Below are 22,533 nucleotides of genomic sequence, written 5' to 3'. Positions count from 1 at the left end.
AGGATCAAAGATATAATGTGGTGTAAAATTATCTATCTATCTACAAAAATTTAGTTACTAAATTAGTCAATATATATTTGTATATAAATAAATATATTATTTAAATTATTTTTAATATATATTTTATTTATACAAATAATTAATTTAATAATTAATTTTTTGTGTATATTTAAGATAGTTGTTTTTCATAATACTATTTTTATTGACTTATTTAGAGTAAATCACAATTTTTAACCTCAAAACATCAGTTGGGTTATACTTATAACATAATTATGAGTCTTCGAAAAATTATTTTGTTAACAAATTAATATTTATGATGGCTTACTCCACTTATTAAACAAGAAATAATTATGACACTAATCAATCAAGTATAGTAAAAAACCGGTTATGGGAACTGGCTAATTGGGAGAGATGGTAAAGCCAGAAAAGAAATAATAATACTAAATTAAATAAATAAAATATAAATTTAATTTTAATATATTAATAGAGTAAAATATTTTATACATTTATTCAATCATATTTTATATATATAATTATTATTTATACAATTAATATAAAAAAATAGTTATTTTTACCGATATAACAATATATAATTAGATACACATATAAACTATTTTATACTAAGTTTAAAAACTAAGTTCATAAAATAATAGTAGTAAAATAGTAGTGATACATACATAGTATAAGTGGATGAAGAGAATGATTAAAGATGGTGTTAGATCACATGCTTCATGTATAAACCTCCTCATACTAAGCATAATTATAATAATAATAATGTCTCACTCACTATAAATGGATGATGATAGCATGAGTAGCCTCTTCAGTTATCACTTCATCTCATCATCTTCTTTCAATAACAATTATGGAGTTGCTTCTTCAATTATCTACTTATCTATGCATAGCTTCTCTTCTTCTTATTATCAGCAGTGAAGCAAACACAGATCAAATTCCTAAGGTTTTGTTTATTAATTATTACACATATCTTTATTTCATTTTGTAGTTGCATAATCACAATTACAAAAGCTTCTCTGTTTTTTTTTTTTTTTTTTTTTTTTTTGCAGCATTATGTTGTTTATATGGGAAGTTCATCAATTTCTGAATCATCACATTTGGAGCTATTGTCTTCGGTTATTCCAAGGTTATATTATTAATTTTGTATCAAATATAAGGTCTAGGTTTTTATGATATCCTTCAAAAATTAAAAGTACTAATTAATATTCATTAATTTTTTGTTACTCGAAATTAAGCAACCATGCATTTTATTAACTTAACTTTAATTAAGTTTTAATTTTTACACTATTAAATTGATGGTTTTGATTTTTTGATAGAGAAGAGAAGAAGAGGGTATCTCTAATCCACCATTTCAGGCATGCCATGAGTGGGTTCTCTGCCATGCTTACAGAAAGAGAAGCTTCTGCACTTTCTGGTATTTGATTTCCTCCTCTGCCTCTGTTTTCTTTTTTAATTATTATTATTATTATTATTTTATTTTATTGATTATCCTGTTCCTTTGACTTTTCTACTGTTTTATTGTGAGGAAATTAAGGCATTGTTAATTTACTTTATATCCATTATTATTATTATTATTATTATTATTATTATTATTATTATTATTATTATTGAGCTAAGTGGTTCTATATAAAATCAAGACTTTAAATTGGTTAGAATATAAGCTATGGTGTCTTATTGGAACAATTATTGGTATCCAAAACTATATATTATAAAAAGAAAGGTTTAATTATTCTATTAATTTTTATAGTTTCGTAAAATTTTTAATTAAATTTTTATATATATATTTTTTTTTAATTGAATCTCTGCATTATTTTCTTAATTAGATTATTTTTTATAATAATTAATTTAATTATATAGAGACGAAACTAAAAAAAGATTAATATAAAAATTTAAATAAAAAATATAAAAATTTTATTAAAAAATAAATTAGTACAAAAATTTAATTAAAAATAATATATAAAAATCTAATTAAAAATTTTGTAAAACTAAAATAATTGACTGAATAATTAAACCATATGCCCATCAGTATCTAATGCTGCTACGTCATATTAGTATTTACTGTAATAATTTAATATAGGGACCCAAACTAAAATGTACAAATTTCAAGGAACAAAAAGAAAAAAAAAAGTTATAAAACCCAAAACCGATATTCTTAGATGAAAAACTTATAAACTTATTTAGATATATTACGATATGAAAAATTCATATGTTACTAGTAAAATTATGGAAGAATAATTTGATTCACAATTTAAAATTAAGAGATTAATTTTAGAAATTTTTAAAAAGAATAAAATGTTATTTTAATATTTAATATTTGTTTTAAGTTCTAATTTAATTTTTAATTTTTCAAATTTTTTATTTCAATCTTAAAAAATTTCAAACGTCATATTTTAATATAAATTTTTTTAACAAATTTAATATTGTCCGACTATTAAATTTAATACAAATAATTTGAGTATTGAAGAATTAATAACGTTCGATTTCAGTTTGTAAGTAAAATCACACCACCAACAATCATTACGGTAAATTTTTTTTTTTGATTCTAGAATTGACGAATGATTGTTAGGATTTAGAATTTTATACAAGAAACAAATAAAAAAAAACATATTACAAAAAGATTTTGGTCATATTTCTTTGACACACAAAAAAATAGCTTAACTAATAATATTATAATATTTATGTATCACTTATTTCATTACTTAATTTAACAGTAGAATAATATTAAAATTTTTTAGAACAAAAAAAAATGTACGCTTAAAATGTTATGAATCAAAATAGAATTTAATTTAAATATTTGAGACAAAATTAATATTTTATCCATTTAAAAATTTTAAATTAATTTAATTATTACATAAAAATTGAATAACCAATTTAATTGTTATCACACTCGCAATGTTGCAACTTGCACTTTTAGATACTATTACTAGTTCTAAATTGCTTATTAATTTTCTTTTTACTGCCAAAAGACATTCTTCGTCATCCATAAATTAAGTGATGACATGTGATTATATCAATACCATTGTTTAAAGTTCCAATACGATCTTATTACAGCTGTCATTAGCAATAGGAAAGAGTTAAGATTACTAAATAACTTAAAAAAAAAAAAATCTGAAAGGATGTACTTTCACAAAAGATGATTGATTCCCCTACTACCCTATCGATGCAATAGGAACTGCATATCGTTTTCGATAGGTTTAGGATATAACATGAGTCTTTCAAAAAAAAAAAAAGGATATAACATGAGGAAATTTTTCTTAAATAAAGTAAGAAAAATGTATATTTTCCTAAATAAACTTAAATACCATTAAATACCATTTATTTTATTTTTTTTGTTGAATTGAAGAAGGAACATTTGAGTAGAACTCTCCCGATTATGCCCAAAATCGGGTGGACTCTCCTCAATTATATATAATATTAGAAAGATAAAAAAAATTAGAAGTTCAGAATATTTTTTATTTAATATTTATTAATTATTATAACAATTAATACATATTAAATAAGATAATATTTGACTGTTTTTGGTTTATTTTTTTATTATCACATATTTTTGTAATTATATATTGTGATATTATTATTTTAATACATATTCATATTAGTTTTTAATGATAAAAACTTTTATAATTAAAAAATTGTATTTGATAAAAGAAATTTAATCTAATTTGATTATTTTTAAATTTTGTAAATTGAATTAATAATTAATTATTTAATATCACTTAAAATTTAAAAAATTATAATTTAGAATTAAACATTGTTTAATTTAAACTCAATAAAATTTAAAATTAACTATGAGATCAAAATATCAATTAAAATTTAAAATGTTATAATTTCAATTTGCCAATTTATTTGGTTTTGTAAAAATAATAAAATAATTAAACTTGAAGAAATGAATAACTAAACAAAAATCTCTTTTAAAAGAAAATAAATAATTAAAAGTCTATTTTTACGACAAGATTCTAACGTTTTATTAAATCCAATTAAATGGATCTAATTCAAATCATAACATTTTAAATTTTAATGACACTCATATTTAGATTTTTATTTATTGGTTTAAATTAAATAGTACTTATTACGTTTAAATTATCATATCTTAAACAATTAGTTATTAATGTAATTTCTTAATTTTATAAAATTAATTAAATTAAAGTAAACTACTTTTGTTAAATTTATTTCTGCTAATACATAAAATATTTCTTACATGTATAACAAAAACTAAATTTTAAATTTTTAAGTTATAAAGGCTTAACTAAAAATTGAATAAAATTATTATAAAATTTTTAAAATAATTAAAGCATAATTATTATTTATTAATGTTCCTTTTGAAATGCATACAGGGTATGATGGAGTAGTGTCGGTGTTCCCAGATCCAATTTTGGAATTGCATACGACCCGATCTTGGGATTTCTTGGAATCAGATTTGGGGATGAACAACAACACTAGTGCACATTTCTCAACTAAGAGTGATATCATTATTGGGATCATTGACACTGGTAAGTCACAACAATTACAAAAATCTTTGTTTAATTTGGTTTTGGCATTAACCAATAATTATGAATTGACACCTACTGCTTTTTAACTCCTAATTGTTTTTATTTTCATTGTGTTCTTGTTTATTGTGAACAGTGCTAATCTCTGCTTTATAATCTCCAGTATGGAACTCATCCTAATTTCTGTTTATGGTTCACATTTCATAAAAAATAATTTCACATTAACTTTTGCGTCATAAACAATAAATAGGAACTCAAAACATCTCTCTCTTCTCCATTAGGAGGAACTAACTTTAGTCCCTGTTGTGGTCCCACTTAATTAATTAATTAAAATACTTGAAATTAATGTAATAAAGAGTGTGAGAATAGAAGTGTATCTAAGTGGTATATATAGAGTAACAAAATATTAATTTATTAATAATAACAGTAACATAGTAACGACTAATTTCTAACGACTAATTTTACAACGACTAATTTTACAACGGCTAATTTAATATAATAATATAAATATAAATAATATTTAATATTAATTATGATATAAATAATTAATATAAATTATTAATTAAATAAAATTTAATTATTTAAATTATTATTTAAATAATTAATATAAATTATTAATTAAATAAAAATATAATTATTTAATATATTTAATTATTATAATTATTACTAAATTAATTATTATTTAATTATTTAATTAATTAAAATTTTATATAATTATTTATTTTTTAAATAATTTGTCAAGTGACAAGTTATTATTGGACAACAAGAGTCCCTATTTAGAAGACTCTCTGTTCTCGATCCAAGAGAAGGACCTTCTTTTCATCTTACTTCAACGACTGATTCCCTTTTTCTCTGACACGCCACGGTAATAGAGACTCCAAAACATAACCATTGGAATTGCTCTAACATCTTTTCCTTTAAATTTTATTTCTTAGTCAAATTGATTCTCCACATTTTTATTCAATTAAATTAATTCTTCAAAATTTTAATATGAATTTAATTTAATTCTTCTTCCAAACTCTGTTATTTTCACCGCTTTGTGACTTTGTGGAGATTTTATTTGAACCAATAAAAAATGTTTCAAAAATTGTCAATTATAAAAATGTTTAGTGGGGCTTTAAAATTGTCACAATCTAAAAAGAAAAAAAAAAGAAAAACTCATTTATTCGGAAAAATAACCAAGGTTTTAAAAATTAAATTGGTTATCAAATTATTCTAGTTATCGGTTCACCAATTTAAAAAATTAACTTATTTAATTATAGTTCAACCAAAATAATCAAATGATAATAATTTAATATATAAAATTATATATAAATACAAAATATACATATAATATAAATTATAAATTACATAAATTAAGAATACAAAACTAACTAAAATTTTATAATCTCATATAAGTATAACACAAAAGTTAAAGAGGACAGAAAATAGTCAAATATCAAAGTTTATATATGTATAGAATATCATGTATGACATTATGTATTATTTATGTGATAGAATAATAAAGAATAACTGCACATAAAAAATTGTTCGTTTAGTTGTATCTTAATTCGCAAATTTTGTTTATTTGAAAAATAAGTGCATTATTTTATATGTTTTAATTTTTAATATATTTATTTTACATTAGATGTATTATATTTATTTAGGGTTAAGTACGATTTTAGTTTTTAACGTAGAGGCCAAAAATTTGTTTCGTCTCAAGTTTTTTTTGCTTACAAAATTGTCCTTAAGGTTTAACCTAATTTTAAAATCGTCTTTCAGACAATTATACCTTTACTCCCTATCACTGTTTCGTCATCTCCTCTCTTGCTCTGCTTCTTCATCTTCAGCAGCATCAAGATTCCAGAAGCCAAATTAGAAGCAGAAATTCACCCGATCAACATAGCATGACATTGCAGCAACATCAACATATGCAAAACTCATATCATCAATAGACAAACTCGATATTTCACAGACAAAAAAATTTCACAACAAAAACTTCAGATATTCTAAATCAAAATCACCAAGCAAAAAATTCAAATATTCCACAACAAATTTAGATTATGTAAGACAAATAAGAAATTTAGTTCACAAGAGGGTTGTAAAGAAAATGCGGAGAGCAGTGATGAGCGACGAGGAGAGCAACAAGAAGCAATGATGAGCGGTGAGGAGAGCAACAAAAAGAGCGGCAAGTAAGGAGGAACAACAACGAGCGGTAAGGGGCGAGGACCGACGGCAGTGGCGGCAGCTATGGCAGTGGAGGACGTGAATCCCCCTCTCTCTCTTCGGGGTTAGCGACAGTGGCTCAACGGCGGCGACAAACCTAGTACGGCAACGCGATTCAACGGCGACAACGAATCCAGTACAACGGCGGCTTCCTTCCCCCCTCCCCCCCTTGTGATCCCTTTCCCTTTCCCTTTCCTCTTTTCTCTTCCCCCCGTCCCTAATCCCTTCCCCATTTAACCTCTTTTCTTTTTTTTAATTTAATATTTTTAATTAAGAGTATTTTAGTAATAAAAATTAAAATTTTGGTAAAAAAACGATTTTTAAATTAAGTTAAATTGTAGAGACAATTTTATAAACAAAAAAATTTGGAGATAAAACAAATTTTCAGCCTCCACATTAGAGATCAAATTCGTACTTAACCCTATTTATTTACCAAAAAGAACAATCAAAACAGCCTGTTAATTTTAAGCCAACTATCAAAATAATTTCTCAATTTTAAAATTAATCAAAATGGGCCCAAATTAACTACGGACTTGGTAGAGTATTAGTCTATTAGACATGGTGATATGGCACAAAAATGATTCAACAATTTTGTCCCCTTAATTGATGAAACTCCAAGAAACATATAACCCGCACACTGCATTATTAACTTGCTGTCTCTTATTCCTCCAAAATATGAAACCTAAGAAGGTGCTCACCTATTATTGTTGAAACAAATTCTTGAAATTTTTAAATCAAATCAATTTTTTGTTTTTAATTCAAAATAAGACAATTCATTGTAAAGCAAATCAATTCCAAAAGCCTAAATTGATTTTCAATATGAAATTCATAAAAAATAATAAACTTCACTTTTATCCTTTAATTAAAAACTTAGATCTAAATTTCGTTCATCACTCCTATCTCACATATATATAAGTCGGGCTAACTAAAATTCCTAACAGATTTCATATTATATCATTTAGTCACGCTAGCTCAAATTCCTAAATAAAATTTAGACTTGGTAAAAAGCAAAATAATAAAATAAATGGATAAACCAGAGTGTATTTGATTTATATTTTTATATTTTATTTAATTCTTTTATTATTTTTATTTTTTTCAAATTTTATAAATAAAAAGTAAAAACAAAAAGTAAAAACAGAAAACAAAATAATGTTATTTTTACCATTTTCTTTTTTTCTTTTATAAATAAAATTCTAAAAAAGTAAACAAAAATTGCAAACCAAAATATACATAGCCTGCAGATAAGCCTAACTAAAGCAATATAGTTGTCTTCTTTTTTGTTAGAAGTTTACAACAGTCATATAGATCGATGATGATGATTTCTTTCCCCTTTTTTTCCCTTTGCAACATATATACATGAACTATAAATAAGGCGTATACAAAGACACTTGGAGTATTATTTTATGAGGAATGTTATTTGACTAATAAAATTTTTAGAAACGTTACATAATTAATTTTTTTTAATCAAACATCATTACTGTCATTTCCTTTAATTTTTTTCTTAGTGTAATATTACACAATTAATTTAACGATCACAAAAGTGACATAATACTTCTTTATTAATCACACAAAAAATTTATTAAAACTGACAAATGAATTTTTGGTACTAGAAATTTTTAAAATATTTCAATGTTAAAATTATAAAATTTATTGTGTCACAATTAAAAATTTTAATATTATTTTTTTTAATAAATTCTATATAATTCAAAATTTCCATCCTTCTTCTTCTTTTATCTTTTTAACAAGAACCTGTGCTACAGTTAAAAAATTTTGATACTATCTTTTTGTTCTTCTTTTTCTTCTTCCTCTTTCACATTCTCATAATTAATCTTATTTCACCCTCTTAAAAATTTTTTTGTTATGATTAAGAAATTTCAATATCAAAATTAAGAAATTTTTCGTGCATAGTTAAAAAATTTTATTGTTATTTTTTTAATAAATTCTATACCATTCAAAACTCTTCTCCTCCTCCTCTTTTTCATCATCATCATCATTGTTATCATCCTTTTTTATCTTATCTTTCTTATTTCACCTTCTTATAATTCTTCTTGTTTCACCTCCTTAACAAGAATAATAAAAATTAAAAATTAAAAAAATTAAACAAAGAAAAAGAAGAAATAAAAAATGATATAATAACTACCAAGAGGAGGAGGAAGAGGAAAAAATATAGGAGCAATAACTAGGGGTGACAAATAGAGTAAAATCTGCCGGGTCGGTCCACGTAACCAGCCAAAAAAGGCAGGTTAGGCTGAAAATTTGAAATCGCCAAACTTCAAATTCCGCCTAACCCGCACCACCTAATAATCCGTGGGCTTTGGCGGGTTTCGGCGAGCTTCTCCGACTGGCCGGGTATTTTTTTTGTCAGGACCATTTTTTACAAATTTTTATGATGTTGTTGATCTGCAAGAGGATAAAGATGATAATGGAAGATATTCTAAGTTATATTTTGGATTATGTTTTATGTTTGATTAATTCTAAACTTGAAGATGTTTAATTATATGTTTTGGATAATGTTTATTTTGTTTTGGACAATGTTAATTTTATTATTTTGTTTCAAAAAATTGTGCATGATTATGTTTATTACATATTTATAATTATAAAAACTTTAGTGATTGTAAATTTAGAAATTATAATTTTTATATGTCTTTAGAAATTATATATTTATTAAAATGGTTGTGAAATTATATATACTATTTAATATTTAATTATTTATAAAAAAGAGATTTGGCGGGTTTGGCTCGTCAACCCGCTGTTAGACAAGACAAGAGAAAAATTCAGGACCGCCTCACTAGGCGAGGCAAGGCGAGCCAACCCGCAAGATGGCGGGTTTTTGGCAGGGTGGGAGGCTTCCCCGTTTGCCACCCCTAGCAACAATCACAATAAAAGAATGATAATGAGAAGAAAACGCGTAAAGAAGAAAAAATGCATAATTTATGCAAACATTATGTGAGTATTTTTTGTTAAATTTGGGCCAATTTAATTGGACTTAGTTGATAAAATATTTAAATGTATAGCAGGACCTTAAATTTGTATTATTTTTTTAGTTTAATTAATCTATCGGTCCCTATAGTTTCACTAAATTTTTAATTATATTCCTATACCTTTTCTTTTCTTTTCGATTGAGTTTCTATACCATATCAAATTTTGTAATTAAGTCTCTGTCGTAATAAAAACGTTGAAATTAACGGAATATTTTGTTAAACAAAACAAATATGTCTAACACTAAAATGAATATTCTATATAATTTAACAGAATATTCTGTTAATTTCAATGTTTTTGTCACAATAGAAACTTAGTTACAAAATTTGATATGGTATAAAAACTTAATTAAAAAAATATAGAGACCTAATTAAAAATTTAGTAAAATTATAGAAATTAATAGAGTAATTAAACCTATTTTTTTAATACTTTATCAATAAAAATATTTGTATATGTAATATCTAATGAATATATTGTTGAATAAATTTTAATAATATAAAAATAAAATATTAACTAATATTAATAAAAAATAAAATATTGATTTTTTAATATTTTTCAGGTATTATTTGTTTATTTATTTGGATAGCATATTTTACTATTTAGCATGTTTACGGATTGAGTTATTACGCCTAAGAATTGAACCGAACCGACCAAATAGATCATGTTTACGGGTCAGATAGATAATTTTTTTTTTCGTTTCTCTTAGTAACACTGAATCAAATTAATATTTTTAATATAAATAAATAACTAGAACGTTACAGATTTGATGAATAACATAGGAGCTAGGCATGATAGTTAGGATTCAAAACGTAGTATAGTTTTCATGTGACCACGTGAAACTGAGTTGTCAATACTTTGTTTCGACCAATCACTGAAAATGTCCCTTTGGGTGACGCCAATTGACACTCACCATCCATGCAAACTCAATGTGGTCCGCATGCCTATGATTAGGCCTTTTTCTTATCAAAAGGTGGGGTAAACTACTATTTTAGTTTTTTAATGTTTAGATTAAATTTTAATTTATTATTTTAAATATTTTATTTTGATTTTAACAAATTTTAAATAAGTTTAATATTATTCTATTATTAAATTTGATGCTAATAATTAATGAAATAAATGATGGGATATTAATAGTGTTATTAGTTAAATTATATCTTCTTTTATGTATTATAAAAATAGAGATAAATATTAAATGGGTACTCGAAAGACTTTTGGTGCTGACAAAATGGTACCTGACTTTTGTTATTAACAAAATATTTCTTGAAATATTTTAAAATATGACAAGCATATCCACGAGCTCGTCAAAACACATCTCCGACAAGCACAATGCTAATATAGCCTCTACGTTTTGATGACATGGCAAAAATCCTCCCCAACTCTAATCCTCCCCTCTCCCCAACGTACTTCCCCTTCCTCTCCCCAACGCACTACCCCCTTCCTCTTCCTGAATCGGCTGAATGCACTCTCCTCCTCTGCAACCCTAATTCCTCCCTCCCCCTCCCTAACCTTAATCCCCCCTTCCCCATCGCACTTTTCTCCTCCTCAATCCAAAATCCCCTCTTCCGAACCTTAATTCTCTTTTCTTACCTCTTTGAGTCCTAATTCCCTCTTCCCAACGCACTGTCTCACACTCTCAACTCACTCTTCCCCAAAACGGCAGCAAAGCTCAACCTTCTTAGTCTTACAAAGCCAGTGTCACGACACCGCACTGTCGCCATCTCATCGTCGGGTCTTCTGCGTCTGCCAGCGTCGTCTGTCTCCTCCGTTGGCATTGCGTCGTCTGTGCGCGTTCACCGCTGTCGTCTTGCCTAAATCCACTCTCTGTCATTCCTGCACCTTTACTGTTGTGCTTCGCGATGGCTCACTTCCCTCCTTATGGTCGAACATAAAAGCAGACACACATAGCAGCAACGTCTCACTCATCAGCCTCGCCTCCGTCACTTCTGCTCGCTGCTTACCGCCAGTTGCGGCTTGTATCTGCTTGCTACTCGCCCCAGTCGCTGCCCTGCCTCCTCTGTCTGTGTTCCATCTTGACTCCGTCGTGTCGTGCCTCTTCTGTCTCTGGTGTTCTTCTTCTGGCCTTATCTAAATCTGCTTCTTGCTTCGGTGGTGTCTGTATTAAACTTTATTTTATTTTGATTATTGTATACGAATTTGTTTGTTTTCTCTGAGTTTTATTGTTATTAATCTTTTTAAATTATAAATTAATCTAAAAATTTGGGGGCAACTTTTGCTGGATTAGGGTTAAGGAAGATTTTCAGGTTTAGGACAACTCATGAGTGAGAGGGTGCGCTGGAAATGGGGGATTAGAGTTCAAGGGGGGGAAAGGAGGGAGATTAAGGTTGGATGATTTTAGATTTTCTAGGTTAGATTGGGTAATTAATTAAAAATTTTACCTTAGATTTTTCAGTGGGCATATCAGCATCTTTCTCATCGAAAATGTATTCCGGTGAGTTCAGGGACACGCTTGTCAAATTTTAAAATCATTTAGGGTCTATTTTGTCAATATCAAAAGTCAGGTACCATTTTGTCAGCGTCAAAATCTTTTAAATACCGATTTAATATTTACCTCTAGAAAAATATAACCAAAACTTTCTTGTAACTCTTCTTTTCAATTTTCTTTTTGTACAAACTTCAAATCCTAACAACCAATCATCAATACTTTAAAATCAAAAGAAAAACTTTTATATTAGTGATCATTGGTAGATCAATGTTACTTACATATTGAAATCAAATGCTATTAACTCTTTAATATGCGAATTATTTGTGTCATATTTAATGGTGGGACAACATTAAATCCGCTTAATTTTTTTTGTAATTGAAATAAAACGTTTAAAAATTTTTGAGACTGAAATAGAATATTTGAAACGTTAGGGATCAAATTAAGATTCGACTTAAACGTTGGTGATCAAAATAATAATTTATCCCAAAATATACAAAAAAACTAATTTTTGAAATATTTAACATTACACCAACCTAAATTGATCAAATAATTAGTTTACTAATTTATTTAAAAAAATATTGATATTTGAATTCCATCTCCATTAGTCAAGGTCAAATCGTCAAATAAAGCTCAAATATATGAAGTGATCGACCATGAAAAATGAAGTTGTGGTAATATTAAAAGTGGTGTTGCAAAGAGAAAGATAAAAGGAAGTAATAATGAAAATTGATAATATAAGAATAAATAAAAAAAATTTAAAAGAAATTTGATTAAAGTTGGCTACCAAAAATTGGTCACTAATTATAGACTCAATTAAATTTTCATAATATGATTTTTCAGATTCACGATATCCATTAATTTGGTCTTTTAAATTCCAATTGCACTATAATAGTCTCTAAAATTAAGTTTTAAACATTATAAAATTGAGCTGCAGACATTATAATGTGATGGTTATTAGTGATTAAGAGAATGAGAGATTAAATTTTGACTTCTTTTTTTTTTCGTGTGAACTTGCTTTTTATTGAAAGAATACGTGAGATATTTTAGTTGTCTCTTAACTCGGTAGGAGATTCTTTTATTTTGTCTCCAGTTGTGCAGAATCATAAATAAAAATAAAAGTAGAGATCCACACATATATATTTTGGTTCAGCTCTCTAGTGTAATGTAGCGTACATTCAGTCTTCATCACAACTATAACAGAATTTCACTATATTTTCAATAGATTACAATTACCAATTCTCCTTAGAATTATACCCAATTCTATTTGGGACAAGTCCAGTTTCTAACCTAAACCGAACTTGACTATGACTCAAACCTAACTTTCAACAGTAAAGTGCTAACCCAACTTGTAAGGAAATCCCCACAGGATCATGACACAAAACAGAAAAATATACAAAGAATTTATGAGATAACTATGATTTTTTCTCCAAGTCTAGCTCACTGTCTTTTTTCACTCATTGGTTTTTTCTTACAAACTCCACCATGCTTGTCTTTTTCAATGAGACTCATACATACTATACTGAGAAAAAGAAAAACAAAATGGTAACTATGAAGGAGAAGAACTTAGAACAGCTTAAGAAGCTATGAGAGCCGAACCAAATGCTTTATTCCACTCTCCTTGCTCAACCCTTGGTTGTTCACCCTTATTATAGAAGAGTGAAGTCTTCAAGGTTTGAACCAAGTTCAACACTTGGGTTGTCTTCTTCCTCCTTTGTAAGGCCCACATCGGTTGGGGAGGAGAACGAAGCATGCCTTATAAGGGTGTAGATACCTCTCCCTAGCATGACGCGTTTTGACGAGTGAGTGTGGGGGTTTCGGCTAGCATCCCTATCGTCAAAGGCAAAACCGTGAGGTCTTGTGTGCCAAAGCGGACAATATCGTGCTAGCGGGTGGTCTGGGCTGTTACAGATGGTATCAAAGTCAGAACCCGGATCGATGTGCCAGCGAGGGCGCTGGGCTCCCTTAGGGGGATGGATTGTAAGGCCCACATCGGTTGGGGAGGAGAACGAAGCATGCCTTATAAGGGTGTGGATACCTCTCCCTAGCATGACGTGTTTTGACGAGTGAGTGTGGGGGGTTTCGGCTAGCATCCCTATCGTCAAAGACAAAACCGTGAGGCCTTGTGTGACAAAGCGAACAATATCGTGCTAGCGGGTGGTCTGGGCTGTTACATCCTTCATTAGAACTTGCAGCGGCGTGGTCAGTGGAGAGAGATAAGGCCGAATCTTTGCATGCAACATACCTTTCTCTTCAAGTTTCTTTGATCTTGATCGTGAATCTTTTCTTTGGCTCCAAGTTTGGTTTTGGATCGTAGATTTAAAGCAGAGCATCATTGACTTCTTCTTTTCTATGGTTGCTTAATTTATGCTTGAAGCTCAGTAGATATTTTCATGATTCTTTGGTGTAGCACAAATGTGAAAAATAACTTTTGAAGATGCTCTATTAGAATAGAATTTGCTTCTTTGTTGTAGCCCTTCTTTTTGCTAAATTGGAAACAAGCTTTTGATTCTTCGCCGAGCCCTAACTTCAGATCTTTTCTCTTTCTTCTTTCTTAGTTCAGTGACTTAATGTGATAGAGAATACAAGAAAGAGAGAGAAGAGATAAGGATTGTGTTCGGTGGAAGTGAAACAAAGTTCAACTGAATTTTGATTGTTAAATTGGTTGAAGAGAGATGGGTTTAAGAGTGATCACCGACTTAGGCTTGAATCTTTATTTGGGCTAGGTTTGATTTCTTTCTTTCTTATAATTCAACTTTTTCAGCCTTCATGGATCAAGATTTAAGTGAATGTATGGTTGAGATTTGTGTTGGTCAATGTGTTTGTATTTGTGGGCTTGTTTATTGGACCTGTTTCAATTTAAATTAATTTCTACACACTTAATCAAACTATTTATACAAATAATTAATAATCACCCAATAATATTTGTTTATCATTTTATCAAGCTTTAGTTTTTCAAACTTAACATAGTGGTTCTTGGATTTTTTTTTTTAGCATTGACTCAACAAACACAAAAATAATTTATCACTCTGTTGTTGGTATTTGGTGCTGATTCAGTGTGATAAAGGAGTGTCAAATTATTCTTGCGTTTGCCGAATCAATACCTAAAAAAAATTTAGAGACTACTATAATATTCGAAGTTCAATCTTAGAGATTACTATAATATAATTAGGATATGAAAGATTAAATTAATAAAAATTTTAAATTTGAGAAATTATTATTGAAATTTAAGTCAATTAAACTATTGTTTTTTCTTTTATCAAAATAGAAAAGTTGAATAACGAGCATGGGTGTGTGGCTTAGAGAAATATAATTGTTCATCCTACTTAGATTAAGTGTGAAAATACAATCTTTTTATATCGCTCATAATTAACTATTCATAATTTCATATGTATATTTTATATGAAGGGATATGGCCAGAGTCTCCAAGTTTTAGAGATGAGGGTATAGGGAAGATTCCTTCAACATGGAAAGGAGGTTGCATGGAGGGTCCTGATTTCAAGAAATCCAATTGCAATAGGTGATCATCTATTCAATTCACTCACTCAAGTTACTTTTATAAATCTTTCAATAAATGACAAACTTTTTTCTCTTTCCAATAATCAAATTTTGACACATTCAATCCAATTATATTAATAACATTCAATTCTTTCTGCAAAGATATTATGCTTATTATAATATGTGAAAACATCCACAAATATTTAACATGTTTTTTTTTTTTATGTTTAAAAAGTATGTAGATAAGGTTCAATTTTGTTTCTAAATTTTTACTCAATAATAATCAATCATAAAGTTTTAAAAATATTCAATTTGACCTTTAAATTTTATAACTACGAATTAAATTGATCATTTAGTTACCAATCTAATTAATAAAATGACTAGCTGACATTGCACTAAAAGGTTTGAGACTTAATTTAGTCCTTCTAGTATATATAGTCAATTCAAACACTAAATTAAATCCAATAAAGAACCAAAAATTCGGCCATACATATGAATTAGATATTAAATCGCCACAATGATAATTAACTACACAGATAAGAATTTTGTTAACCAAATTAGTGGCAGAAGAATCAACTTGATTCATAATTATGAAATTCCTGAATCAAATTGGGTATGTTTAAAAAAAAAAGTCAAATTATTTATCGGATAAAAAATTACGGATCAAGTTAAGCTTTATCTTAAAAAATACATATATTTTAAGGACAAATAATATATCTTATTACTCTTATATGTTCAAAGTATATGCACTTTAAGTAAAAGTATACGTATTTTTATCTGTTAAAAAATTTGTGTATTTTATACACAAAAGTATATGTATTTTGAGTTGGAAAAATTAGTGATTTTGGCGTATGTGTATATTTTGCTCTAAGAGTAATATTTTAAATTTATTCCTAAAAAAATTTTAGTCAAATAATTTAATTTTTAATAAATTTTAATTTTAAAATTAGTTTGTAACTTTTTATTTTATTAGACACATAAATTCTCACGTTAAATTTTAATAAAAAAGTTAGGCAAATTAATTTTTGTCATTATTTAATAAAAATATAACAGTATCTAAAAATTTTCAAAATTTCTATATTAATCTTTTCATATGGATAAATAATTTGGGGTGAGATTAATTTGTCTAATGAAATAAAAGTTTAAAATATTTTATTTGACTAATTTAATGAATAAAATTTAGGTAGTACTGTATAGTCTTTAACGTTTGGGATGAATTTTATTTTAGTCTCTAACGTATTAATTGTCTTATTTTTATTCCAAAACATTTAAAATGACATCAATGTTATCCTATGGTCGAATTCCTCACTAATAATTAACGGAATTATGTACTACTAATAATATTTTTATTAAAATTACATTTGTTTAATCTCCTTCTCCTACCTTCACTCTCTCATTAAGCTCAAATTCCAATCTTTTACTCTCGTATTTCTCTCTCTTTTACACTATTAATTCTCCAAGAGGTAGTTGAAGAGAAAAAAGAAGAGAACAGGAAAATGGGATTTGTATTTGTTGAGAGGATAAAGATAAGAGTAGAAAATTGAGCAAACGTAACTTTAACAAAAATATTATTAATAGTACATTAATTTTGTTAAGTGTTAGTGAAGGATTTGACGGTGGAATAACATTGATATCATTTTAAACGTTTTGAGATAAAAATAGAATGATTAAAAAGTTAGAAACTAAAATAAAATTCACTCCAAACATCAGGAACCAACACAGTACTTTACTCTAAAATTTATTAAAGACTAGAATGTCTTTTAAATAATAATATTAGAGAAAAAAATTAATTTAAATTTGTATTATTTAATATTTATTTATTAAAAAATGTATTAAATAAAATAATAAATAATAAGTTTTGGCAATTTTTAGCTAAAAATTTTTGTTTTTCAAAACCTTTTCTATTAAAAATATCTTAAGAACTGATTTGAAAAATTACTCATTGCTCTAAGATAACTATGTATGTGATAGAAATGAACTGGTATAGTGGTGTTAAAAACATATGTATATTTATAGCATTAACCATTGTTGTATTACTAGCGCAGAAAATTAATAGGAGCAAGATATTATAATAATATCCAACTTACATCAAGTGATGGTAAGAACCTTACTCTTACAAAAACAGTAACGAAAGGGTCCCCAAGAGATTCAGTTGGACATGGAACTCACACTTCATCAATAGCAGCTGGTTCCATAGTCAACGATGCTACCTACTATGGTTTAGCAAAAGGAACAGCAAGAGGTGGTTCACCTTCTTCAAGAATTGCTGCATACAAAACATGCTCTGAACAAGGCTGCTCTGGAGCTACCTTATTGAAGGCCATTGATGATGCTATTAAGGATGGTGTTGACATAATCTCTATTTCCATTGGTCTTAGCTCGCTTTTCCAGTCCGACTTTTCCAAGGATCCGATCGCCATTGGAGCGTTCCATGCCGAGCAATTTGGGGTCATGGTGGTTTGCTCGGCAGGGAACGACGGCCCGGATCCTTACACGGTTGTGAACGCAGCACCATGGATTTTTACAGTTGCAGCTTCAAATATTGATAGGAACTTCCTCTCTACTATTGTCCTTGGCAATGGAAAAATGTTCCAAGTAAGTTTTTTAGTTAGTATTATTCCTTATGTTTCATAAATCTGTCTTATTTGTGTTGTGTTTAAGATTTGACGGTAAATTATATTTTTTTTTCTTAAAATTTGTTAAAAATTTTAAAAATATTTTTAAATTTTATTTTATTTTAATTTTATCTTAAAAGTTTTTTATTTGTATTAAATCTAATTCTGACGACTAATTTTTCAAAAAATTTAGAACCAATTCAGCAATAATTTCACAAGAACAATTTTTAATACAAATAAATCAGACATAATTATCATGTATTATTACGAGATCGGTCATAAACTTTCTTAAAAATTTAGCTATTAGAAATATATTTAATATAAATTATAAATTTTAAAAACAAAATAAAATTTAAGAATATTTTTAAAATTTTATTTCAAAAATAAAAAATATACTTTATTCAAGATTTTATAATGTCATATTATGTAAACTTTTATTTATTTATTGGTGTATTTTTTAAGATTTTAAAATGTAGTTTAACTTTGATGCATTTAAAGAAGTTTACAGATAACTATATGTTTCAAACTACAGCATCAATAACTAACCACCTAAAGAATTAATGTGATTGAATATCTATGTGATATATTTTTTTTCTCAAATTAATCTTTGATAATGCTGTAATTTTAAGAAAGAATAATCATATTAATTGAAAATTTTAATTTTCTATAAAAATATTTATGTTTAAACTTTCTAGTAATACTAATACTCATTTTTTTTGTACTTTTAATTGTTGCTTGATAGTTGATAGGTATATGTCTCGTTTATTTTCTCAATAGAGCCAATTTATCAATTTTGTGTGGTATCAATCAGGGTATAGGCATTAACTTTTCAAACCTCACACGTTCAAAGATGTATCCTCTTGTATTAGGGGAGGAAGTTGCCGCTAAATTTGCCCCTGCATCCGAAGCTAGGTACCTAATTACAATATTTAGTCCAGATTCTACACTAAAGATCAGCTACTAAATCAGTTATTAGTATATATTAAATATAAATGACTGATTTGGTAGCTGAATTTTCATAACATTTATGTAATTTATAATTTTTTTTCGCAAATTGTTATCGTGCTTTATTAAAGGTTTAATTACTCTGGTGATTTTTATAATTTTAATAAATTTTTAATTAAATTTTTATATATATTTTAATTAAGTTTTTATACCATATTACAAAAAATAAAAAATATTAAAATTAATTTAATATTCTATTGAGCAAAATAGAATATTCAGTTAAATGTTACGCATATTCATTTTGTTTAACAGAATATTTCATTAATTCTAACATCTTTCTCGCAGTACGAATTTAATTACAAAATCTGATATAATATAGGAATCCAATTGAAAAGAAAAAAGAGCATAAAGATTTAATTAAAAATTCAGTAAAATTATAAAGAACAAGAGTAATTAAACCCTTATTTAATAATAACTATCATTCAGTAAACCTTTCAAATCTATTATTGTTGTTTATATTGAAATTGACACAAACTACGAACATATATGCAGGAATTGTTATCCTGGATCACTAGATTACAACAAAGTTGCAGGGAAGATTGTTGTTTGTGTTAATGATGATCCAACTATTTCAAGGAAAATCAAGAAGCTTGTTTTACAAGATGCAAAAGCCATGGGGATGATACTCATTGATGAGGAGAAAAAAGATGTTCCATTTGATGCAGCTGTATTTCCTTTTTCAGAGGTTACCAATCTTGAAGGCCATCAAATCCTTCGGTATATAAACTCCACTAAGTAAGTGCCATCAACTTAATTCACTTTTGTTCCTATTGAATTTGTGTTCTATCTTTTGGATACACAAGGACAAAATGATAGAGATAGATATTTTGTTTTTTCAAATAATGTTTCTATATTTTTGTAGCTAGATAGCATGCAAAATTTCAAGTGCAGTTAAATTTAAAATAATATTTTATCAAGTCAATTATTATTATCATTATTGAATCTATCTTGTTTTAATTGTAGGAATCCAACTGCAACAATTCTTGCAACAAGAGAAGTTACAAGATACAAGCCCTCACCTATTGTTGCATCTTTCTCATCTAGAGGTCCTTCAGTCCTAACTGAGAACATTCTCAAGGTCTTTTTATTCCCAAAAGCATTTCATTTTTCTCATCAACAAGCAAAATGTACAGACCATACTTTTTACTCCTAACATGTGCCAAAAGTTTCAATTTTATTTTTAGTTTTGTCGCCAACCTTTTAGAATTAGTTTAATTTTATACTTGCATCGTTCTAATTTTATCCTCAACATTTTAGAATTCATTTGGTTTTCCATCTGAATGGAAGAATAAACTTGAATCAATTCCGAATAATAATGCCAGAGAAAAATTGAAACAATTCTAACAAAAAGGGAAAAATAAAAAGCTTTTGAACGGAATATGTAGGACTAAAACTGTCTTTCTCTAACCAATTTAAATTGGTCGAGTGGTTAATGACTTAATTCACTTGTCCGCTTAAATAAGTGTCAAAAGTAATTTAGATTCGTAATAAATTAGTCATTGACCTGCCGAACTGGAAATACTATAAAAATAAATAAATAAATAAAGTTTTTCCCTAGGATCATCAACAGCCTCTGTTTCAAATTATAAGAAATCAATTTGTTTTGTTTTGCAGCCAGATGTTATGGCTCCAGGCGTTGGCATTTTAGCTGCCATGATTCCCAAAAGTGATGAACCAGGAATTATTCCAATAGGGAAAAAACCCTCCTTATTTGGCATAATGTCAGGTACATCTATGGCATGCCCACATGTTACAGGTGCTGCTGCTTTTATTAAATCTGTTCATAGAATGTGGACTCCTTCTATGATCAAATCAGCATTGATGACAACAGGTATTGTCTTTTCTTCCTCAAAGTAAGGCTGCATCTAGATTTTGTGTTTACAGATAGAAATACAGAGACAATAGATACAAAAATTTGTTTGGGTGTAAAGATAGAAATAGAGGCACAATTTATTGAAAAGAGATCTTCTAAAATGAGTAAATTTGTAGTGTGATAAAATAAGAGATTATTCATTATTGAAATTGTAACTTTTGTCATATGTAAATTTTGCTGACTTAATTTAAAAGTGATTATACACTTTTCATTTTTTCAACCTTCCCACTTTGAAAGAGTTTGATCACAATTTATTTTAGTTTATGTTTGAATTTTGTCTCTAAGACAGAAATATAGAGATAATAAACATAGAAACTTGTTTGATTCTAGAATTAGAAAAGGAGAGAGACACAAATTTTCTACCAGAGACAAAATTCTTATATTTTCGTATTTTCTAAAAGTAAGAAAACAAAATATTTATTTATATTTTTTGTTTTATGATCTCTGTTTTTTTTATTAAGAAATAGAATACATATGCCAAAAAAAAAAAAAGGAATAAGTCATACTTATGTAGTGTTGTTCAATATTTTCAGCTACAACATACAATAACTTAAGGAAGCATGTGACCAATAGCTCAAACTTGTTTTCCTCCCCACATGAAATGGGAGTTGGGGAAATTGATCCACTTAGAGCTCTCAACCCTGGCTTAGTCTTCAAAACGGAATTAGAAGACTATCTCAAATTTCTTTGTTATTATGGCTATTCAAAGAAAAACATAAGATCAATGTCTAAGAATAACTTCAACTGCCCAAGGAACTGCTCTGAAGATCTTATATCCAACATCAATTACCCATCAATATCTATAAAAACACTTGGTAGGCATCAGAAAGCAAAAGTAGTCACAAGAACAGTCACAAATGTGGGACCCACTAATTCCACATATATTGCAAAGGTGCAAGCACCAAAGGGAATGGTTATCAAGGTTACCCCCAATAAGCTTGTGTTTTATGGGGGTATTCAAAAGAGATCTTATCAAGTCTCATTCTACAACAATGATGCACAAGGTGGATACAATTTTGGGTCTATAACTTGGCTTGATGGTAAACATTATGTTCATACGATATTTGCAGTCAATACTAAATGAAGATAAACATAAATACGCTCACAACATACTCATAGATATAGTAGTCTTTAATACATTACAAAAACATATATACATGATTGTCATTTTTATTTATTTTTTTGTTTTATTTTTATTTTTTTTTCTTTTTGGGTTCGGAACTATAATTTAGATGGGAGTGAGCAGTTTCTAAGTACAAACTAGAATTTGTAATTGAATTTATAAACTTCTCAAAGTGCTCAATATCCAATTAGTTGACTTTGTTTTACACCAAGTAGTATTCAATATTAGACACTTCTTTTTCTTTATTTTGGCTAGCAATTCATCTTGCAAAAATAACAGCTAATGATCCAAAACAGAAT

At 27.5% G+C, this 22,533-nt stretch overlaps 1 protein-coding gene across 1 annotated transcript; it reads left to right on the top strand.

Annotated features, from left to right (window-relative positions):
• The first annotated feature begins 715 nt into the window (after positions 1-715).
• Positions 716-22,439, top strand: LOC112707588 (CO(2)-response secreted protease). Its single transcript, XM_025759386.3, has 11 exons — positions 716-955; positions 1,062-1,138; positions 1,329-1,426; positions 4,344-4,499; positions 15,529-15,640; positions 17,664-18,213; positions 19,045-19,145; positions 19,731-19,973; positions 20,202-20,316; positions 20,853-21,069; positions 21,645-22,439. The coding sequence occupies exons 1-11, from the start codon at positions 863-865 to the stop codon at positions 22,193-22,195; spliced, it is 2,313 nt and encodes a 770-aa protein (XP_025615171.1). The 5' UTR covers positions 716-862; the 3' UTR covers positions 22,196-22,439.
• The last annotated feature ends 94 nt before the right edge of the window (positions 22,440-22,533 follow it).

This window comes from Arachis hypogaea, chromosome 8, assembly GCF_003086295.3.
Source record: "Arachis hypogaea cultivar Tifrunner chromosome 8, arahy.Tifrunner.gnm2.J5K5, whole genome shotgun sequence".
Lineage (NCBI taxonomy): Eukaryota > Viridiplantae > Streptophyta > Magnoliopsida > Fabales > Fabaceae > Arachis > Arachis hypogaea.
The sequence above is the reverse complement of the archived record's forward strand: the minus strand, read 5'-3'. Positions and strand labels throughout refer to the sequence as shown.

What these genes read in the sequence shown, in the direction of transcription:
- LOC112707588 (XM_025759386.3), top strand. Translation starts at nt 863, where the DNA reads ATGGAGTTGCTTCTTCAATTATCTACTTATCTATGCATAGCTTCTCTT. An exon ending in TTGTCTTCGGTTATTCCAAG is followed by an intron (nt 1,139 to 1,328) that starts GTTATATTATTA and finishes ATTTTTTGATAG; the next exon opens with AGAAGAGAAGAAGAGGGTAT. An exon ending in TAACTGAGAACATTCTCAAG is followed by an intron (nt 20,317 to 20,852) that starts GTCTTTTTATTC and finishes TTTGTTTTGCAG; the next exon opens with CCAGATGTTATGGCTCCAGG.